Source organism: Salvelinus alpinus, chromosome 9, assembly GCF_045679555.1.
Source record: "Salvelinus alpinus chromosome 9, SLU_Salpinus.1, whole genome shotgun sequence".
NCBI lineage: Eukaryota > Metazoa > Chordata > Actinopteri > Salmoniformes > Salmonidae > Salvelinus > Salvelinus alpinus.
In genome coordinates this window covers 69,068,751-69,081,830 of record NC_092094.1, presented here as the reverse complement: position 1 = coordinate 69,081,830, position 13,080 = coordinate 69,068,751, and the positions used below count along the sequence as shown (strand labels likewise).

Here is a 13,080-nt window from a genome sequence, read left to right as displayed (position 1 = left end):
TCTTATAAAAAGTGCAGCATTTAACATAAAAAAATAACATTTAATGAAGAAAATGTTTTACATTTAGAATTGTACTGAGCAGCACTTGGGACATTTAAAAATTGCCTCCTTCCACTGAAATACTCTAAAATGTACTTTGAAGTCTATGTCATTATGCTTCTATTATCATGAAGGCATATACACACACATAAGGATCCTTTTTGAAATTTGATCCAGTGTATATTTTTTACACTACCGTTCAAAAGTTTGGGGTCACTTAGAAATGTCCTTGTTTTTGAAAGAACTTTTAAAAAATTGTCCATTAAAGTAATATCGAATTGAACAGAAATATTAATGTTGTAAATGACTATTGTAGATGTAAACAGCTGATTTTTAATGGAATATCTACAGTACAGAGGCCCATTATCAGCAACCATCACTCCTGTGTTCCAATGGCACGTTGTGTTATCTAATCTTATAATTTTAAAAGGCTAAAGGGAAATGTTCTTGTTACTTACAACCTCATGCTAATCACATTAGCCTACGTTAGCTCAACCGTTTCGCAGGGGGACACCAATTCTGTAGAGCAGGTATTCCCAAACTGGGATACGCGCATTGCCGTCGGATAACGCCAAATAAAAATGAGATTCACATTTATAAAAAAAAGAAAGAATACTCACATATTCAAACTGTCCATTTAGTAAGGCCTGCGACCATAGATACACATACCAGCTCTACTGGTAGTACTGCTACTACCAGCAGTACTACACCTGCACCTGTCGACGACACAAGTTGTTTTGCTCACACGAGCACATCCAATGCTAGCATCAGTAATTCTACATTTGTTGTTAGCCCAGCTAGCATGGACACTGACAGTTGTGAATCTGATGCAGCCGAAGAGCTACTGCCCCCTTACCCGGGAAAGCACCGAACAACAGACAGGGACGTTGGACCATTGAAGAGGCGCAAATATGATAACTACATTGATTTGGGGTTCACTTACAGTGGGGCAAAAAAGTATTTAGTCAGCCACCAATTGTGCAAGTTCTCCCACTTAAAAAGATGAGAGAGGCCTGTAATTTCCATCATAGGTACACTTCAACTATGACAGGACAACACACAGGTCTTTCCATCAATGTATGATTTTTTTGTGTGCAAATGAACTCAAGCTTACGGACAATGTCAAATAGCGAAGCACCTGAGTGAGTTGGGTGCGCAATTACGCAGGTACATTCCCGAAACGGATGACAAAAACAACTGGATTCATTATCCCTGTCATGCCCTGCCTCCAGTCCACTTACCAATATCTGAACAAGAGAGCCTCATCGAAATTGCAACAAGCAGTTCTGTGAAAATTTAATTTAATCAGAAGCCACTGCCAGATTTCTGGATTGGACTGCACTCAGAGTATCCTGCCAAAACACTGTTGCCCTTTGCAACCACATACCTATGTGAGAGTCGATTTTAGGCCCTCATTAGCATGAAATCTAAATATAGGCACAGACTTTGTGTGGAAAATTATTTAAGACAGACTTTCTCCAATACAACCCAACATTGCAGAGTTATGAGCATCCTTTCCAGTACACCCTTCTCATTAACCTGTGGTGAGTTAACCTGTGGTGAGTTATTCACAAGGTTTTATATGTAAGATGGTTAAATAAAGAGCAAATACCTTGATTATTATTATTTGTGCCCTGATCGTATAAGAGCTCTTTGTCAATTCCCACGAGCCAAGTTGTGACAAAAACTCATACTCATTATCACGTATACTCCCTCTCCGGCCTCTAGGTCATCAGGCTACTGATTATCCCGCACACCTGTCACCATCGTCTCGCGCACCTGCGCCTCATGACACTCACCTGGACTCCATCACCTCCTTGATTATCTTCCCTATATCTGTCACTCCCCTTGGCTCTTTCCTCAGGTGTTATTGACTCTGTTTCATGTTGGTGTGTTGTTTGTGTTTTGTGTTCATTGTGTTTATTAAAACACTCACTCACTGAACTTGCTTCCTGACTCTCAGTGCACTTGTTACACTCATTTTGTGTCCTGGTCCTATAAGAGCTCTTTGTCACTTCCCATGGGCCAGGTTGTGACAGAAACTCACACTAATTCTTATTTTTAAATGTATCGTATAGTGTGTATGTGGCAGGCTTACAATGATGGCAAAAAACAAAATTTCAGAGTTTGCTGACCCTGGTGCTAGAGGGGCTACGCAGCTGGAGGTTGAATGTTTGAAGGGGTACAGGACTATAAAAAGTTTGGGAACCACTGCTGTAGAGGATAATAATGCCAAAATATTTGTATATTGAATTTGTCTTTCAGCATCAGTAGAACACTCCACCAGTCATACAAAGAGAATGGTATAATGCCTCCCATCAAAATGAACCAAAGAGAATGACATTACTATAAGGCAGGTAATCAAGGAGGTGATGGAGTCCAGGTGAGTGTCATAATGCGCGTAACGATGGTGACAGGTGTGTACCATAACGAGCAGCCTGGTGACCTAGAGGCCGGAGAGGGAGCACACTTGACAGTAAGTGAAACTTACCTGACAATTATGCATTAAAAAAATTATATTGCGTTTTATGTTACATTTTCTTTTCATTAACTTATCTTAATGTTATTTTGTTGCTTCTTGGATCCTTCTGACCCTATGCAGCCAGGTCCCATGTACTTTTTAACTCCTCGCAACTGCAGTGGCCAAAACAAGAACAAGTTTGTGCTCTGGTATTGTGCCTGGCGGACCATGCACAAGCTCCACCACAGTCTGGACATTCACTTCCTGATCACAGGCCACACCAAGTTTGCCCCCGACTGGTGCTACTGCCTCATCAAGCAGCGCTTCAGAAAGACCAGAGTGAACACTTTGTCTTAGATTGCTGGTGTTGTGAAGGACGGCACTGTGACAGGGGTCAACATCCCACAGCTGGTTGGACTGGAGGATGGTACAGTGCTGGTGGAAAGCTATGGCTGGCAACAACACCTGACTCCGTATTTCAGGCAGCTGCCACAGTTCAAGCAGTACCAGCACTTCAGGTGAATATAATTTCCATTGCATTGTGTGAGGTTTTTCTTATCTAAACTTGAGGTGAATTGATGTTGTGCAAGGTTGTAATGTCTATTTCCTGTTTTAAAGCTTCAAAGCTCTGGAGCCTGGTCGCCAAGGAGCGTTCGGACTCAGTCAACACCAGGTTTCAGCTGCTGCGCAACGCTGACATCCTTCCTCCCATACATGGTCTGCCTGTACAAGCATCACCTGGACTGGACACAGCTAGACAAAGAGTTTTGTGATGAGGAGGCTATGGACATCACATGCCCTGCACCAAAGTCAAGGGAAAGACAGAAACTTTCTGTTGACCTGGAATTTTTCCTTATTGTAGGGTACTACATTTACCACTTTTAGGTTTAGTCTTTACTACACTACTCACTGATTAGCACATGACCTCACATGTGAATCCTTAAAGAGATGGGTGGGGCTGGCTTTAGAGGGTGTGAACAATGCTAAATGGGTGTAGACAAAGGAGAGCACTCCACTAGGTACTAAATAAACTGCAGTAGCCTAATAAACTGCATGCTTTCCCAACGAGCCGTTGTGGTAGGACCACACAACATGTCATTGCGTGACTCCAAGTTTACTTCGATATGATGGATATTATTTCAATATTTGTGCATAAACTCTTTCCCAAAGTAATTTCTTGCATAATTAATTTTACCAACACAAACAGATCCCACCTTGTGTAGCGTATTTCGTTTTGTTGACATTAGGAAAGTTTACAGAAAAATGTTCTGTTTCCATCAGGACTGTCATTACATTTTTCATCTGACATATACTTTACTCGCAGAAAAAGGTTGGATGGAAGCCTGGATAGTGACCCTGTAGGGGGTCCAGATTTGAGTTGTATCAGCTTGAAAATTTGGAGTAATGCCCCCCACTAAGTCACACCTCCAATATACTTTCCCAGTGTGCTTTGCCTTTCGAGTGAATTGTAGAGTTACCACCCAAGACTGTATGTGTTAGTGACACAGACATGGTTGTTGATTATTCATTTTTGTTCTATGGCATTCACCAAGTTAGTTCCTAGGTGAATGTAATCATTAATATGGAACAATTTATGGCAATACATATATCATGAGGGCTTGTTTTGAGGCCTAGCTTTATCCTAAAACGCATGGTTTACAGGCCTCATCAGTCCTCCAAGTAGGGTTGTAGGATTCCAGGGACTTTGGGTCAGTAATCGAAAGGTTGCTAGATCAAATCCCTGAGCTGACAAGGTGAAAATCTGTCATTCTGCCCCTGAACAAGGCAGTTTACCCACTGTTCCTAAGCCGTCATTGTAAATAAGAATTTGTTCATAACTGACTTGCCTAGTTAAATAAAGATAAAAAATAAATAAAAATGGGTGCAAAAAATATTACAAAATAGAATGACTTCTCATTTTGTTTTGAGTCAGTACCACAAACATTTTAAGTAATAATGATGTTTAATTGACTTTGAGTTCAACTTACTACTTGGGGTTAACAGTGTAATATGCAAGGCTTGAATACAAACAGGTGGATAGAGAAGGATAGAGTGGTAGTTTGTCACATTCTGCATTTTTACACCCCGTAGCAAGTCACAAAGAGTTGTTTTTGTGGAGATATTATATACGTGTGATGGCGACTCAATGTGCGAGAAACCACTGTGTGCATTGGCAAACATGACAAAAAGGACGCCAAAATCATCTCTTTTTGTTCTTTCGTGATTATTAATTCATAAATTTTGGAGTCATATTTCAAATGTATTTTTCTTCAAAAATATTTCAGTACATGACAAAGAATATGCAACACCCAGCACTGCTATACTTTTCAATTATTCACTAAAGTGCATATACACACACACACTGTCTTTGTCTTGAATCTGTCCGCGTTGCACACATTTGCGTAGACAGGCAGGAGCTGCGTAGTTACTCTGACCAATCTGACTGCATTGTGGAGGGTTCACTCATTGGGGTGTGCTCCAAGTACACAGATCCTGCACAGGTCTGCGCAGATTATACTTTCATTACATCATGTTGATGTGGTTTATTAGATGTTATAAGACTTCACCAGGCATTTAAAGATTTGGTGTGACTTTCCCAAAAACATAGCGATCATCTTTAGCACTAAGATCATCTTAAGTCCTTTTGTAGGCAATTGATGAACACTTATCTTTAAAAGGCTAAAGATGATCTTTATGTTTTTGGTAAACTCACCCTGATCAACATTGCTGTATCTGGAATGCACCCTTTCTGTTAGCGAAGAATTGTCTGCACTGGAGGTGAGGACATGTGAAGACCTATACAGTAACACTCAGTCGGTCCTGCTGTTGAGTTCGTGGAGCATCCACTGTGTGTGTGGTGATGTCTCTAATGGAAGGGGGTCCTTTCCAGTGACTGGGTGACTGCCCATCCCTTCTCAACCATGGCCACAGATATTGCTTGGATGCTACGCTGACCAGCTGAAGTGTTTTTCTGGATGGTAGGTCACCTCACGGAGGAATACCAGTTGTGAGGCACTTACTTATTGGGGAGTTTGCTCTCCAAGCTGTATGACGGGGGTCCTTTCTAGCCTTCTTGTTTTAGACAGAGAACTACAGGGAAACATTTTGACAGTAAGAGAGTTTTGAAAATGTTCACGCATGAAATGGAGACCCCTTAGGTGGTCAAGGAGAAACCTGGATCGTGTAAAAACATCAGATAATTGGAGGTGTGGTAATGCCAAATTAATTGTGATTGGGTTTAATGTTGCATAATTCTGAAAACCCTCCCAAATTCCCCCTCTTTTCAGAAATCCTGGTTGGAGAATTCCCGGAATCAGGAGTGAATAAGCAGGGAGGGAACTGGGAGTCCTCCAACCGCAATTCCTGAAAAACCTGGGAATTTTGGGAAAGGTTCCTGTAATGTGCAACCCTAAGGGACTATAGCAGTGAACTGACATCCTTTCTTGTAAATGCTATGTTGTATCCTAGAGGAATGTATTGATTAAGCCACTCCTTAATATACGGTACGGTGTACATTTTAGAACTACCTCAGCTAATGGGGGGTGGTGTCACAATCAAGTATAAAAAAACTAGCATTAGTACATAATGAGCATCAAATGGCATACAGGGCACATTTTGTGTCATTTAATTTCACATTAAAGTGCATGAAGAGCAACACGTTTAATTATACCTCAGACCACTAATTTCTGGACACAAATGAATAGATTTAAAATGACCTACAATTGGATATACAGTGCATTCGGAAAGTGTTCAGACCCCTTGACCTTTTACCCATTTAGTTACATTACAGCCTTATTTTAAAATGGATTAAAAATAATTTCCCTCATCAATCGACACACAATACCCCATAATGACAAAGTGAAAACAGGTTTTTAGAAATGTCAGCTCATTTATTAAAAATTCAAAACAGAAATATCTTATTTACATAAGTATTCAGATTGTTTGCTATGAGACTCTAAATTGAGCTTAGGTGCATCCTGTTTCCAATGATCATCCTTGAGACTGCAATCAGGGGAGAAGGGCCTTGGTCAGCGAGGTGACCAAGAACCCGATGGCCACTCTGACAGAGCTCCAGAGTTCCTCTGTGAAGATGGGAGAACATTCCAGAAGGACAACCACCTCTGCAGAACTATGCAGTGCCAAAAGGCACCCAAAGGACTCTCAGATCATGAGAAACAAGATTCTCTGGTCTGATGAAACCAAGATTGAACTATTTGGCCTGAATGCCAAGCGTCACGTCTGGAGGAAACCTGGCACCATCCCTACGGTAAAACATGGTGGTGGCAGAATCATGATGTTTTTCAGTGGCAGGGACTGGGAGACTAGTCAGGATCGAGGAAAAGATGAACGGAGCAAAGTACAGAGAGATACTTGATGAAATCTGCTCCAGAACGCTCAGGACCTCAGACTGGGGCGAAGGTTCACCTTCCAACAGGACAACGACCCTAAGCCCACAGCCAAGACAACACAGGAGTGACTTCGGGACAAAAGCCACTCGGGACAAGCCCGGACTTGAACCCATTCGAACATCTCTGGAGAGACCTGAAAATAGCTGTGCAGTGACGCACCCCATCCAACCTGACAGAGCTTGAGAGGATCTGCAGAGATGAATGGGAGAAGAGCCCCAAATACAGGTGTGCCAAGCTTGTAGCGTCATACCCAAGAACACTCAAGGCTGTAATTGCTGCCAAAGGTGCTTCAACAAAGTACTGAGTAAAGGGTCTGAAAACATATGTAAATGTGATATTTCCGTTTTCTTTGTCATTATGGGCTATTGTGTGTCGTTTGTTGAGGGATTTATTTATAAACCATTTCAAAATAAGGCTGTAACGTAACAAAATGTGGAAAAAGGGGCTTTCTGAATGCACTATCTTATTTGCCAACACAAAATAGACTCACTTTCAGGCATTTCATGGTTTCATTTGGAGTATGCAGGCTAGTTTAATTTCCAATTGATCTGGTGAATGGACAGTAAAGAAAACCTAAGTTTTAGGGTTAGTAACATTTGTCAATGTCTAAAACTTACAGAAAACTGAACATTGATCAGTTATGTGCACAATTCATGTAGGAGGTTTGGAAAGAGAGGCCATTAAATAAAAATGCCTTAATATTAATACCAATTACTGATCAATGGAGGCACCTTAAACATGAAAACAATAAATATAATATCTGTTCATACTTATTATCCCCCAAAAAGTGTACTTGCCCTTATTTCAGAGTTTTTGCCCATTTCATAGTATTCCTACCCACATATTAATTTTATTACCAAGGAATTCACCTGCATTTACATCAGTTTTAACGTTGAGAAATATTCTATAATAGAGAACACAGAAGACACAAAGATTAAAAATATACCATAAAACCTAGTCCAAGGCTTATAGTTATCCATCTCTGTGCTGTACCCTTTCTTCCATTGTGTATTTAACATTATCAGTATAGGCCCTGAGAATTTCGATGCAGGTTACTCAACTGTAATCAGTGTCAGCAATGTTTCTGCAGTATACTGTAAATATATTCTGAAGTGGACCCTCCTACACTCTCCCGAATACAGAAGCATACTATAGTTAAAGTAGGATCCAGGACACATCGTGTGTCTCAAATGCTTGGTGTGTTGCAACTAACAGAAATGTTACACATACTGTACGTGCTTAGCTACACATAGATGATTATGGTAGAACTCATGAGTGTGAAAGACAATGTCCATTCATTTTCTAGTAAAGCACAAGACCATGGATAGGAACGTGTGTGGTCTCAAATTGATTTAGCTTGATATTATGGGCTTAGTTTCTTTAAAAAAAAGAAGGAAAAAAGTATATTTTTTGTTGTTGAAATTTGCTGTCATATCCATAATTGCCAAATAGATGTGTGTAGAAACCACAAATGAATCATCATCAATTGCACAAAGTCTCTAAATTCTTTGGGGTCAAAAACATTGTCACATAGAATATTAGTTAAAATGTCCTAATGTTCTGTTATCATTTAAAATCATATGATGAAGTAGTTTGCTCAATATTTTTCAGTTGCATCTGATTCCGATGCATCATTTTTCTGTCCTGAGTCAGGCATTTCCACCTGGCATATCTCCTGCCTATACCTACAGATAGTTGTAAATATACATTAAATATGGTTGTGAGTTAACAAATGGTCGACGCTTCATAAGAAATGCACAGCTGACAGGATAAATTGATGGGAGATGGGTAGTCGGCAAGCCAGTAAGCTGCATTCACGTGCTACCAGAATTATAGCAAACTCTGAAAGAAACTTGGGACTGAACATGTGCTAAACCATTCATAATGAGCTTCCAAAGTGGTAAATAAAGCACCGTTCTACCCTCGAATTTGCAAGTTTGATATTTCAGAGTTTCCTAGTTCTGAGTAAACACCACATTGGACACAGACTGAGTTGACACCTGACCCCCCCCAGTGATTCCAGGTTTGATTACCAACAATGACAAGACAGCCTACAGGGAGGAGGTGAGGGCCCTGGGAGTGTGGTGCAAGGAAAATAACCTCCCACCAATTGTCAACAAAACAAAGGTGCTGGTTGTGGACTTCAGGGAAGAACAAAGGGAGCACCCTCCCATCCACATCGACAGGACCGCAGTGGAGAAGGTGGAAAGCTTCAAGTTCCTGGGAGTACACGTCACTGACAAACTGAAATGGTCCACCCGCACAGACAGTGTGCTGAAGAAGGCGCAGCAGCGCCTCTTCTACCTCAGGAGGCTGAGTAAAAAACCCTAACAGACTTTTATAGATGCACAATTGAGAGCATCCTGTCAGGCTGTATCACCGCCAACAACCGCAGGGCTCTCCAGAGGGTGGTGCGGTCTGCCCAATGCATCACCGCAGCAAACTACCTGCCCTTCAGGACACCAACAGCACCTGATGTCACAGAAAGCCAAAAACATCATCAAGGACAATAACCACCCGAGCCACTGCCTGTTCACTCCGCTATCATCCAGAAGGCGAGGTCAGTACAGATGCATCAAAGCTGGGATCGAGTGACTGAAAAACAGCTTCTATCTCAAGGCCGTCAGAGTGTTAAATAGCCATCACTAGCACATTAGAGGGTGCTGCCCTATATACATAGATTTGAAATCACTAGTCACTTAAATAATGTTTACATATTTTGCATTACTCATCTAATATGTATTCTATTCCACTGTATCTTAGTCTATGCCGCTCTGACATTGCTCGTCCATATATTTATATGTTCTTAATTCCATTCCTTTACTTAGATTGGTGTGTATTGCACGTATTGTTGTGAAATTGTTAGATATTACTTCTTAGATAATACTGCACTGTTGGAGCTAGAAAGACAAGCATTTCGCTACACCCACAATAACATTTGCAAAACACGTGTATGTGACAAATAAAATTTGGATTTGATTTTGCGTTTATATTTTTGTTTAGTATGAACAAGCCCACTGGGTATAGATGTCAGTTCAACTTATAGTTTTAATTTACATTTGCTTGAGTTGTCAACTAATGTGAATTAAACGGGAAATCAACTAAATAATTCCACTTTTTGGATTTAGGTTAAAAGTTGGATAAAAAAAATACGAAATGCCCTTACATTGATGACTTTTTGCTAATCCAATTAGTTTTCCAAGTTGATTAAATGTCATCACATTGATTTTGGGAGTTGAAATGACGTGGAAATAACATTGATTGAACCAGTTTTTGCCCAGTGGGAGGTTCCCGTTTATCGCTGACCGATATGAAAAAAAAAGCCTCATGCAGTAAAAAATACTTCCAAAAAACACTTCTTTGGAAAAGAAAGAATAGATTGTATACATTTGTGCTTCTTTAGTTTCGCTTTGTCGTAGCCTGTAAAGTCGTCCATGTCCATGAGTGTTTTTCTTCACTTAAATGTTATTTAAACTTTTGTAATATATATTATATAGAGAAATGTATACGTACAATCTAACGCAGGTCCTACTGCAGCGACTGGTAGAGGAGAGGCAAGTGGGAGCTTCTTTCTTTCTATCTTTCTTTCTCTGTCAGTCACTCAGTCTGCCTTCGTGATGCGGCAGCTACCTGGCACCCAGCCCAAGGAGGCGAGGGGGAGGGTTCAAAAACAGGGGGGGAGACCACCCCTTCTCTTATAATCCTCAGCCCCTCCCCCCACCCATATTTTTTATTTTGTCCTTCGTCGTCTTTGGTAGAGTGTCCGACACTTGTGTCCCAGGAATACGGGGTTGGGAAAGAGTAGATGGAGGTGACGGAAGAGTGAGAGAGTGAAGCCGGGTGAGTGTCTGCTGTGAGGGGTTGGATATTGGGTGTCAAAGGTCACAAGGACATGAGTATGACTGGAGAAAAAAGCAGCGTACGACTGTAAAAGTGTGAGTGTGGAAAAGAAGAATGAGAGAGAAGAAGTGGTACAAGAAGACGTACAAGCTTAGCCAGGGTGGAATGGGAGATATGAAGGATGGATTGGCGATGAAAACAGAAAGGTGGACAGGTGAACAGGTGATGATTGTGCTCATCATCTGTAGAGCAGCAGTAGATAGGAGCAGAGGGCGAAGGTCAGCGAGGCGGCCAATGGGTGCGAGCACAGCACCGGGGCTCCTCCAATCAGAACTGTGGAAAACACAAACAGAACAAACTAAATGGTCGGAGCACAATAGACTATTGACCACAACCAACAGGTCACATTGATTGTAAAGAGTTCAAGAGTTGAAGCCTTTTGGCATTTAGTTACTGTGCAATACTTTTATCTCGCCTAGTAATCCATATGTGAAAAATGTGTGGGAGAAATTAAAAGTAAAGTCTTGTGAGATATTGCAACTCAATCCCAAGATGTTATGAAGCGAGAACATGTGAGGAGATGCGGTACTAAAACAACATCTGGAACTTTAAAAGCCTGAGAGTGGAATGAGGGGAATAAGGCCTTTTATCACTTCAGAGGCAGGATTCACAATGGAGATTGGATGCGTGTCATAAGTGCTTTGAGGTAGCATCTAAGAGACAATTTGCCCATTGATGTCATCATCAAACTGTTCGCCCCTCGTTCGACATGAAGATCTCTACACCAAACCCTTTCAAAGAATAGCTGTTGTGTTGGGAAGGAAATTCAAAGCTCATAGGACAGATGATGTACTGTGCTTTTATAAAAATGTATGTATGCTGCTTTTTTGGAACTCTGAGTAAGCATAGAGATTCAAAGAAATGGAATCACAAAGCACCTACAGTTCATGAGACATTTGCAACCCTTCCTCTCCGTTTGTCAGATAGCATGCAAATGCAAATACACACGTTTGTTTTACTATCATTGGGACCAAGCAATTGATTCCAATTCAAAATCCTATTTTCCCTTACCGCAATCTTAACCCTGACCCTAACCCCTAAGCCTTTTTCCTTGTGGGGACTGGAGAAATGATCCTTGTTTTACTATCCCTGTGAGAACTTCTGGATAGTAAAACCAAACAAACACACACCGCACTTACACAAAGTCAACAGCGCATTATGCATGCAAGCTGTCTGCGGAATGAGTTTCATAAATAAAAAGCGAGACAGGTATTTAAGAGATCAATATGGATTTATATTAGAAAGATTAGAAAATCAATGTATTCATAATCAAACTCTTTATTCTTCCCGTCCTCTCCCATAGAGAACAAGTTAAGTAGGGGTCTGCGATGGCTAAAGATCTGGGGTTGTATGTATTTAGTGTCTTAGAGTTAAAGCTCTGATCTAGGATCGGTTTTGCCTTTTAGATCATAGAGATAAGGAGAGGAGGGACCTGATCCCAGATCAGCATTCATACTCTGAAAACTTTGTGAATTGTGTTTGGTGTAGTAATGGCTGCTTACAGTAATGGCGTAATGGAGAGGATGGCTGCCGTTTTATTGGCTCTTAACCAACCGTGGTATTTTGTTTGTAACTTATTTTGTACATAATGTTGCTGCTACCGTCTCTTAAGATCGAAAGGAGAGCTTCTGGACATCAGAACAGCGATAACTCACCTTGAATTGGACGAGGAATTTTTCTTTAATGAGTCCGACGGGAGGGATTTACTCCAGACCCCCGAACAGGCCCTCATCCCCGTCATTCGCCAGAGAAAGAAACTGAGACTTTGAGGAAGGAGATTGGGGTGCCTTGTGAGGATCAGGCGACGACAGGCTAATCTGCCTTTGCCATCCATACAGTTAGCCAATGTACAACCACTGGAAAATAAATGGGACGAACTAAAAGCACGTATATCCTACCAACGGGACATTAAAAACTGTCATATCTTATGTTTCACCGATTTGTGGCTGAACGACGACATTAAAAACATACAGCTGGCGGGTTATACGCTCTATCGGCAGGATAGAACAGCAGCCTCTGGTAATACAAGGGGTGGCGGTCATTGTATATTTGTCAACAACAGCTGGTGCACAATATCTAAGGAAGTCTCAAGGTGTTGCTCGCCCGAGGTAGAGTATCTCATGATAAGCTGTAGACCACACTATCTACCTAGAGAGTTTATCTGTATTTTTCGTAGCTGTCTACATACCACCACAGACCGATGCTGGCACTCAATGAGCTGTAAGCAAACAGGAAAACACTCACGCAGGGAACTTTAATGCAGGGAAACTC

General features: G+C 41.2%; 1 protein-coding gene across 1 annotated transcript in view; it reads right to left on the bottom strand.

Annotated features, from left to right (window-relative positions):
• Nucleotides 1–6,102: 6,102 nt before the first annotated feature.
• Nucleotides 6,103–13,080, bottom strand: part of LOC139530526 (MAM domain-containing glycosylphosphatidylinositol anchor protein 1-like) — a 292,852-nt gene continuing 285,874 nt past the window's right edge. The window contains exon 19 of the mRNA XM_071327017.1: nucleotides 6,103–11,082. Within this exon, the coding sequence (XP_071183118.1) occupies nucleotides 10,988–11,082 (95 nt within the window). The 3' untranslated portion in view covers nucleotides 6,103–10,987. The remainder of the gene's footprint in view (nucleotides 11,083–13,080) is intronic.